The sequence below is a fragment of the Castanea sativa genome, chromosome 1 (assembly GCF_040712315.1).
Source record: "Castanea sativa cultivar Marrone di Chiusa Pesio chromosome 1, ASM4071231v1".
Lineage (NCBI taxonomy): Eukaryota > Viridiplantae > Streptophyta > Magnoliopsida > Fagales > Fagaceae > Castanea > Castanea sativa.
Window position 1 is genome coordinate 32,657,664 of NC_134013.1, and position 10,477 is coordinate 32,668,140.

The window sequence follows — 10,477 nt, forward strand, 5'->3', positions numbered from 1 at the left end:
TGCCCCCACAATTATAATTTTTTAATTTTTTTTTAGGACCCATATTTCTAATTTCTAATGCTTATTATTATTATTATTATTGATGATGCGAAAAAAATCAGTAGACTAGATGCTTCAGACTTCAAAGGGCTAGCGACTATTTTGAAGGCCTGAAAAAGAAAGAACAAATGATCAAAGGTGACCGAGGTGGACCGGCCAAGAACCCTCCGATGCCAAAGTTAGTTTCTCTCTTAAGTTCTAGAGTTCCAACTTTTCAGGAATTATAAAAACATACCTTTATCTAGTCTGAATGGATGTTTATATAGTGCGCCCTGGAAACGGTTATTAAATTTGTAACTTCCCCTGTATTTGAGAAGGTCAGAGGGTTTAAGGATAACTTCCACAACCGCTATAAGAGTTATACTTTTTTATATAACTGTCATTGGAAATTAAGTATTTAATAAGGAGTTGTAGCAATGAAGCTGGATCTTACTCATACCTTGGAATAATAACATGTGGTTCCATCGCTAGCTCTTCTAGGCAAATCCACACTTGGAAATTCCCTAAGTGTTAGGGGGTCGTCCAGGAGCCTTCCTGGTGGACATACCTCATTCTCACGGACGGTCGTCTTGCCATGGACGACCTTCTTATGTGAGATGTCCCTTCTGCTCTAGATGCCTCCTAAGAACAAATTGTAGTTGGTTTGATTTTTTAGTTCACCATCAATTATTATTATTATTAGCCTAAAACTAATTATTATTAGCCTAAAACTAAAGAGTTTGACCCAAATAGAATAAAATTTCATAGTTTTCTACCTAACAATTAAGAAGAAGGAAAAAAACAAACTTTGGAGCCCAAAATTGAAATAATAAAATTTTGGACCAAATGGACTGGAGTGGACCGAATTGGACTGATATGGACCAATTGGACTAAATGGACCAATAGGAGTAAATGAAAAATGTGCCCACTTGAACATGGGTTTAACTGATGAAAATCCTTGAGTCACACATATGAAGGAAATATATTATTTTATGAGTTTATATGCTCATGGGTTGGAGTTGGAGTTGGGTTTAGACATGTGTAGGCTAGACCCTCTTATTAAGTTTGTGAACAGTAGTTTGGTGTCTATTCCTCAACATACATATTCATACTCCCTTATTCATAATACTTTTTTTTTTTTACTAAGAAACTTTCCAAAAGAGAATATTTTTGTGCATACATTTGCATAGAGTCAAAAAGAGAGAAAAACATAGTTTAGCTCGCTGGGCACGGAGATTGCAGTGCTTCTACTATGTGTTGATCATTTTATCCTAGGACGTAGACATCCGTAAGTCTCAAAGTACTACTGATAATATGAGGGGCGAAATTTGTCTTAAGAGAATTATGTGAAACACAAGACTTAATTAGTTTTGCTTAATCCTTTTGGTCTGTGAGTTACAATATTTAATTATTTTTTACAAATTTCTTCTATATGTTGTTCTTTCCAGTTGAATTTATTTGTGTTATTGTTTGTGATTACACCTATATATATTGTTCATGTTTATATACTCACAAAAAATAATTAATTTTCTCCATGGACTTTGGCTTATTTATATCACACATTCTTCCCATGATGTTATAGCTTTGTAAGATCTTTCTAAACTCTCTCCTTAATTATATTTTTTTGTTCTTACTAATTTTTAGCATTTCTATTGTTGAATCAAAACTTGTTTTTCTCTATGTTAGGTTCTATATTTGTATAGTTTTATTGGCATACACACGAACACAAACTTGTCTAATTATAGCTATAGAGCCTATTAAAATGGTTAGACAATGCTCAAAGTACTGCTTCAGTGTGCAAAAATAGAAAATCAACTAATTCAAGGAACATAATTTTTAACAGTTTCGATCGATCAAAAATTAAATTTGACCAATTGAAAGTTGTATTTTCATAATCAGAAATTCAGCCCATCAACCCATTAGACTATTAGGGTTTGAGACCTACCTTACCAAGTAGATAAAGAAAACTTTAGGACACGTCGCTAATTTCTAGATATCAAGTGTACTAGATACAAATCTTCAAGGGAACATTGAAGTCGTGGCCTGGAGGTTCATGGAGTAGCAAATTACTATCATAGTCGTTTGTGGGATTCAAAGCTCAGTTTGGTAACTATAATTAGAATTACAATAAACAAGGTTATTTTGACTATAAATTTCTATCTAATAATAAATATGTTCACTTCGAGATTGATAAGGTTAAGTCCCCCAAGTTTTTTTATGAAACAATTTGTCTCATTAGGCTTGTTTGGTAATATTGTTCAAGTAACGTTGTTTAAGTGTTGTGAAAATACGTGTGGGTGAATACGTGTTGTGGAAATATGCGTCGTGTTGTTTAAACAATGAAAACTGTTGTTTAAATAACACAACCAAACACCCTCACCATATCTTATCTCATTTATATTTCCACACTTGTATGATATTGATGATTGAATATTTTACCTAAAACTTCCATAATTAATCTAATTATCAAGATGACCAGTTAAATACAGTTTTTGACAGGGGCCTAAACCCAACCCTCTAAAATATTTACAACACTTGCATACTCCTCATTGGCCACCCTGCCATACATAGAACCTTTAAGAACGCAGTAATAATTTAATCTAAGAAGTTGGGTTAATGTTCTGAATTTATACTTTCATGCATGGCAAGAATAAGATAGAAGAACATAATTATGCTTTTGTTTAAAAGGCTAATCCCTCTTCTTCTTCTTCTTCTTTTTTGGGGTTGTAAAAACGCTAGTGAGCCTTTAACTCACATGGCACTTGCTGAAAAATAAGGGCATTAACGACCAGGCCAGAGTACCCTTCCACCATTAGACACCCGAAAACCCATCTCATACGCAAACAAATTCATGCTTCTCTTGCAAAGCCTTTGTTTCAGATACTCGAAGGATTTCACCAACTCTCTTGCGCATCTTCTCCATGACTTCAGACTCCTCCATTGGAATCTCCTCGCTTTGTACGCTCAAAATCGTGGACGTGTTTAAATCTCAAATGCCATTCGTAGAAAGGCAAAAATTAAATAATTTAAAAAAAAAAATTAGCCAATAATAAAGGGCCACATCAAAATTTAGTGGCAAATACCAAATTTTTATTTTTATATGTTAATAGGGTCCATAACTTTTCAAATATGTCAATTTGATTCCTAATCTTTTGTTATTGTGTCTGTGCGTTCCAAAATAAGGCTGTTGGGCCTCAGAGGAGTTTGGGCTCACAATCTATTTGTATAGTGGGTTTTTGAATTTCCTACCATGGGTGGCGCTATGCTCAGCAGGTCCGTTTCCTGAGTCTCCCCTCTTTTCCCACTCACATTCCCTTTTCTTCCTTGGGGACGATTAGTACTATTTCCTCTAGTCTCTCCACTCTGGAATTGCCAACCTCTCCAACTGAGTCATCCCTGCCTATTTATAGCCATACTTAGTGGGGTGGCCATGATTATTCCCCATCATTCATAGTGGCCGCTTGCTGATCACCCCTTATTATTATAATCCCTTCATCAGTTCGGAACTTGACTTTTACGTGCAAGGTGGACGGCACAGCCCCCATGTCATGTATCCACGGCCTTCCGAATATTGCCGTGTACGGTGAGAAAGAGGCGACCACTATGAATGTCACCATTACCTCCCTGCCTCCCATGATAACTGGGAGCGAAATCTGCCCTTCTGGAATCACCATATGCCCGTCGAATCCCATTAAAGGTGTATCATACTTGGACAAGTCCCCCTGTTTCAGGCCGAGCCCCCTGTATAGGTCCGAGTACATTACATCTGCGCCACTCCCTTGATCTATCATTATTCTCTTCACTATAAAACCCCTTATTCGGGCCGTGACTATTAAAGCGTTGTGGTGGGGCTGAGTAGTACCCTCCAAGTCGTCTTTGTCGAACGCGATGGGTTGTCTACTGTACCTCGGCTTCTTACCCGGGGGTTGTTCGCTCGTGCTTCCTTCTGCTAACACCACGGTCAACACCCCTTTTACTGTGGGTGCTCTAACCACCCTTGGTGTTGCGTGGATGACCTCTATCACTCCCAAAGGGGGTGGGAGGGGGTTTCGATGCAGCCGATCAGCCTGTCCGGTCTCCTGATTCCTTGTCTCCACAGAAACTCTTTCAAATGCCCCGCCTTCACCAACTGTTCCAGGTGATCTTTCAACACCCTACACTGCTTGGTGGTGTGCCCTTTATCCCTGTGATAGAAGCAATACAAATTCTGGTTTCTCCTTGATGGGTCGCCCGCCATCCTGTTCGGCCGCTTAAAGTACGGCTCATTTTTTATCCTATCAATGATGTAGTGTACGGGCTCCTTGAACGTCGCGTTGACTCCCCCAACCGCAGGGCCGAGCTCTTGAATTCTCAAATCCTTCCTGTGTCTGGGGTTGAAGTCGTTGTTCCGAGGATAACTGATTATTGGCTCCTTCCCTTTGGACTGCAGCTGATCATCTTTTAAGCGCTTGTACTCTTCAATACGCCTCATCAACTGCCTCATATCCTCGGGAGGCTTTAGGGTCAACGATTCTCTCAGCCCGGATTCTTCGAGTAGGCCCATCAGAACGGTGCTCGCAGTGATCTTTTCATTACCCCCGCCAATCTCGTTGTACAACTCCCAGTACCGACTGGCGTAATTGCAAAGGGTCTCTCCAGCCCCCATCTTCATTGATAGCAACGCGTCTACGAGCTGCGGCACCCGGCTGCAAGTCATGAACTGCACTCCGAACTCCTGAATCAGTTCCGAAAAACTATGGATCGAACCCTTCTTCAACCCGTTGAACCACCTTAAAGCAGTAGGGCCAAGGCTCGTGGGAAAAACCTTACACATCAATGCATCGTTATGGGAGTGTAAGGACATCATCTGAATATAGTGACTTACATGTTCCACTGGGTCTGTCTTCTTCGTGTAGGAATTGAACGGTGGGAGTGCGAATCGGCTCGGCATAGGCGCGCTCTCGATATCTCTAGAAAACGGAGACCGAGTAGCTTGACGCAATGCTCGGCTCATGGTATCCATGGCCGCATTACATGGTCGCTCCGCGTCGAGGGAAGTCGATTCACGGTCCGCATACTCCCGCGAATGGTAGCGGCGCCTACGAGACCCGGATTGATGAGATCTTGCCTCACGGCGATTCCCCACGCTTACTGACCTTTCCCTTCATTCTTCCTAGTCCCTTCTCCTGCATCGACCCCATGCTTGCAACTCCAAATCCCTGACCGTCCTGCGCAGGCGCTCGAGCTCTTGATCCCTCTGCTCAAGCTCCTGGTCTCTTCTGTCAAGGCGGTTGCAGTCTAAGGCATCAGACATTGTCCGGAGGGTTTGGTACAACCCTTCTCCGGGCCCGGATTCTTCTGCCTCCTCATGCCTTCTGTCTTCCTGCCTTTTTTGCCTCCTTTCTCGCCATGTAGACCCCCGTGACGACCCTCTAGTGCCGCTCTCTACATGACTTCCCTGCGCACCTCCAGACATTCTTGCCAGCGTGCTCAAATAGCACCACAGCTACGTAGGAGATTCCCACAGATGACGCCAATTGTGCGTTCCAAAATAAGGATGTTGGGCCTCAGAGGAGTTTGGGCTCACAATCTATTTGTATAGTGCGCTTTTGGATTTCCTACCACGGGTGGCGCTATGCTCGACAGGCCCGTTTCTTGAGTCTCCCCTCTTTTCCCACTCACATTCCCCTTTCTTCCTTGGGGACGATTAGTACTACTTCCTCTAGTCTCTCTACTCTGGAATTGCCAACCTCTCCAACTGAGTCGTCCTTGCCTATTTATAGCCATACTTAGTGGGGTGGCCATGATTATTCCCCTGGTGAGTGGAAAGAGGGGTCCAATACCGTTAAGGTTAAGTGGAGGTTTAGTTGGGGGTGGGAGGAAGCGAGAGTGGCATTAGAACTGGTTCCACCGATGGCTGTACTGCTCGGTGGGGGTGTTCCTGTAGCCTATACTGGTATTTACGGGCGGTCATATTCTCCGAACGGACGGGGTTTTGCATTTACAACCTGCCGCTGGTGTTCCCTTTATCTGAAATTGGGTGCCGAGAATCATCGAGACGGTACTCATAAGCCCGGTTGCACGAGTGATCTTCAAACGTGACAATTCTCGAACGCGAACCCCAGCCATTCGTGGGCTTTATGTACGTGGCATTGTTGGGATGGGCTTTAGTGAGTATTGGGCCCGCGAATGAATAGCGTCCCGTACAGTGTCAAAATGAACCCTAATGTTAAGTGATAGATGAAAAATGATGATGTAACTAATTGCCAAAAAAAAAAAAAGTTTATTGCCACATTGCCTGCCAACTGTACTAACATTCAATATAACCTTAAATAAATAAATAAATAAATCAGATAAGTAACACAACATGTGAGGAAAATTTTGGGATCAAAATCCCTAACTCACGACTTTAGAACAATTCGTTAGGGATTTTAGTTAAAGACCCAAGACATGATGGTAGCACTCCAGAAAAGGAGTTCAATCCAAAGCAGACAACTTCCAACTGGCCCAAATAAGCCAACTTGTTGGGCAAAGAGTCGTGAAAATTGCTATTTCTAAAGGATAAATGAGGTAGGAATGATAGGTTTCCCGCTTGTGGAGCAATGGTTCCTGTAAGACACATGTGAGAAAGGTTTAAGGTAGTGACTCTAAGGTGTTTGGAATCGCAAGAGATCCCAACCAAGTTGCATTCGGAGGTAGGTTTTGTAAGCGTCATCGGTAACATGGCCTTTGAGAGCAAGACGAGCTAATTGGTCTATGGTGATGCTGGTTTTTACTGTCACAGTTAAGCTAGCCATTACATAGTGCAACAGCAATAACACAAAAAAAATAAAAAAGATAGGAATCTTCATGAGTTTCTATCTGTAGGTAGGTTGAGATTTGAGGCTAGCTATATGTATAAAACAAGTGAGGTTGAAAGATGTGACTTATATAAACGGAGAAGTCAACTTTTTGATCCTAAATTTTTCCTCACGTGCTATGTTAATCACTTATCTTATTGTGTGATTTTTTTTTTTAAAATTTAATTTAAGGATATGTGGACACATTAGTATATGTGGTTGTCAATGTGACAATAAACTATATTTTTTTGTTTTGGCCGTAAACCACGTCATCATTTTCCATCCACCACTTAACATCGGGGACCATTTTAACATTATTATAAAGGTAGAGACCAAATTGACACATCTGAAAAGTTAGGGACTATATTGACATATAGCATAAAAGTTAGGGACCAAATATGTAACTTATCTTATAATTATTATTATTATTTTTTTTTTTTTGAGGACAAATTTATATTGGCAAGTTGACATTATATTGGCAAAAAATCAAAATTTGCTACATATCACTTGAGCCCTAAAAATAAAAATAAGTCTTTAATTCATATTAGTTGATAATTATACTTAAACTAGTCACAGACCCATGCGTTGCGTGGGAATATACAATTATTTTGTAATGTAGTATAGTGTATTATTTATTCTATAAACGTACTGGAGATATTATTTCTCATCTCTCCATCTCTACAAAAATATCATTCCATTATTTTGAATTTTTTTTTTTGTTGAAAAACTTACGTGCATTTGATCGATATTATTCCATTATTGATTTTTTTGAGATAAAAAATAGAAATATTATTCTTTTTTCAAGTGATCTATATAATTCAAACTTTTGTATAGTCTGTTATGGTTTTTTTTCTACAACTAAAATTTTTAAGTTCCAAAATTAACTATTTGAATTTCTCATTCTCTTAAGAAGATTATCATAATAACCAAACCTCATTACAAATTTATAATTAATATTACTCAAATAATTTATAGAGACATTCAAATACATAACCATCTCAATTCTAAAATATCTAAAAATTAACTCAAACCAAAACTATAAGAGGGATAGAGAGTACAAGTGATAAATAACTCAAAAAACATACCACCAAAGTGTATCATTTAAAATTAGAGACAAAAAAAAAAATCATCAATCTAAAATAGAGTTGCCAAAAAGAATTAATGAGAGAGAGAGAGAACAATGTTAGGATTAGTGCCCTTAAATCCTATTGTATAATACTATGTATGATATTATATATGACATTATGTATGACATGATGTATGACTTAATATTGTGATTGATAAAATTGTTTTATTATAATCTAAAATAATGGTAACATAAATATTGGACATTATCATATAGTTCTTGAGATGCATAGTATGTGATTTATGTGAAAAGTTACAAAAAATATAAATCACAAGTTTTTTGTAAACTCATAATTATAGTTCGTAGTCGGTGATGAAATTGAGAATTTCATCTGCAAAGACTATAACATATCAACTAAGATAATTTGTCTTGATCATAGAAATGTAAACTTCTAGTTGATATGTTTTAAGAGTTAAAACATATTGAACTGGACCGCTGTGAGATTTATTATTCTCCTAACGACTGTCAAATGAATAATAAATCTCACAACTTCTATTTACATGAACTCTTAATCCTGAGAGGATAATGGACATGATCATGAAATGTAGGTTGCTTTGATATATCAGGAGTGAGATCTAAAATAGCGGTCAAAATTTCAGTATGTTGGGCAGCCACATTTAGTGTTGATGGAACATATATTCTCAAGATAGAATTCATAGTCTCTTAATCGAGATATAATATATTCCATTGAGATAAGTTTAATGGGTTCAGTTATTCAGAGTGTTAGGCCTAACCACTTTGGTAAGAAGTTACTAAAGTATATATTTATGAAATTTGATTTCATAAATATATAATGAATAACTTTAAAGGATTAAACCGGGTATTCAAGGATAAAATGTAGTAATTTACAAAGTGGCAGTCTACATTCATGACTTTGTATTACTACAAATATTTTATGAAGGGGCTGCATGTATAATAAAATCTTGGGATATAATTTATAAATAAGGTCTATAGTGCAACTATATTTATATAGTAGTATTAAATATAGTTTAATGGTAACTTTGGAGTTATTAAGAGTTGACAGAAAAGCCCAAGGCCCATTGGAACTGGTGTCTTATTGGTCACTTTTTGTCCCACTCCAAGCCACATACTAAAACCCAATTGGAAAAGCCCAAAAGGCTAGCCCAATTAGATAATCAGTTATAAGGAGGAAAACATACAAAATTTTAATGTATGAAGAAAAAAAAAACATCATTGTGAAATAGTGTGTATGTGAGAGTGAGATACTCTTTCATTCTCCTTTGAAAACTGATTGAGAAACCACACTTTTTGGGCGTAAAGTGGAATTGGAGTGAAAATTAAAAGTGTATCTGAATACTTCTAATTTTGGTTTTGATTTTCACCACACCAAGGTACACTCTCTTGTTCTTGAATTCTGAAACTTGCATAGTACATGTTAACAATTGCAAATGAAGTAAATCCGTTAATTCTGCTACATATGTTTTGTATGCGATACAAACATGTAATTTTCCATCAAACAATCACATTTTTTAGAAGAGAATGTGAGACAAATAACAAAATTCTATAAAAGAAGATGAGTAGAAGAATATTCAAAAGAAAATGTATAGTTGTAAAAACCAAATTATCCAAGTCATGCTTCGTGATAGAATAACATTAAATCATTCTATAATTTTAGTGAATAGCATGTAACCAATAAAGAAAATAAAACTAAAAAGGTAAAAGAAATAAAATATAACCAAATCATATGAACCTAGAGTAGAGTTCAACATAAAAATTCATCAATCTAAAGAATTAAACATCCACCAAAAGAAACAATATATATATATATATATATATATATATAGAAAGAGAGAGAGAGAGAGAGAGAGAGAGTATCCACCTTTTTGTGTGAGCAAAATATGGATTGAATGAAAGACAAAATAACAATTTTTTTATAGTAAAAAAAGTGGGGAAAAGAAGAATCTAAATAAATGGAAGATAAAGGGATAGAGAAATTGTAAGGTTAAGATATAGAATAGTGGGGAGAAAAAAATGTAAAAATAAGTAAATGTTGGAGAAGTTATAATTGTAAAGTGGCAAATTAATAAGGAGAAAAATAATTAAAAATGAGAGTCTTTTTGTGTGAGCAAAATTTGGATTGAATGATACCGAAAATAACAAATTTTTATAGTAAAAAAAAATTAGGAGAAGAAAAGTCAAAATAAAAGGAAGATGAAGGAATGGAGAAATTGTAAGGTTAAGGTATAGAGTAGTGGGGAGATAAAAAACGTAAGAGCAAGTAAATGTTCGAAAATGTAATTGTAAAGTGGCAAATTAAAAAGGAGAAAAATAATTAAAAATTGTTAGGAAATTTAGACCCCGTTGATAGAATTAACAAGTTTTAAATCCAAGTTGTTAATTAGATTTATTATGCATAAAACTTATTAAAACAAACAAACAAACATCAATATCATGTCAAAATCATATGCAGCGAAAAAGTAAATAAGACAAGATATGATGACAAAGGAAAACTAATGAAACCAACTAGTTTCACAGTAAAAAACCTGGGGAGAAA

At 36.9% G+C, this 10,477-nt stretch overlaps 1 protein-coding gene across 1 annotated transcript; it reads right to left on the reverse strand.

The window, feature by feature from the left end:
* Positions 1-3,452: 3,452 nt before the first annotated feature.
* LOC142625270 (uncharacterized) lies at positions 3,453-5,020 on the reverse strand. Its single transcript, XM_075798956.1, has 2 exons — positions 4,313-5,020; positions 3,453-4,172 (listed from the first exon to the last, which is right to left on the reverse strand). Exons 1-2 carry the CDS (start codon positions 5,018-5,020, stop codon positions 3,453-3,455), a joined length of 1,428 nt encoding a protein of 475 aa, XP_075655071.1.
* Positions 5,021-10,477: the final 5,457 nt, after the last annotated feature.

Coding starts and splice junctions, on each gene's coding strand:
- LOC142625270 (XM_075798956.1), bottom strand. CDS start 5,020: ATGGATACCATGAGCCGAGCATTGCGTCAAGCTACTCGGTCTCCGTTT. Junction 4,173..4,312: donor ACGCGACGTTCAAGGAGCCC/GTACACTACATC, acceptor CAAGCAGTGTAG/GGTGTTGAAAGATCACCTGG.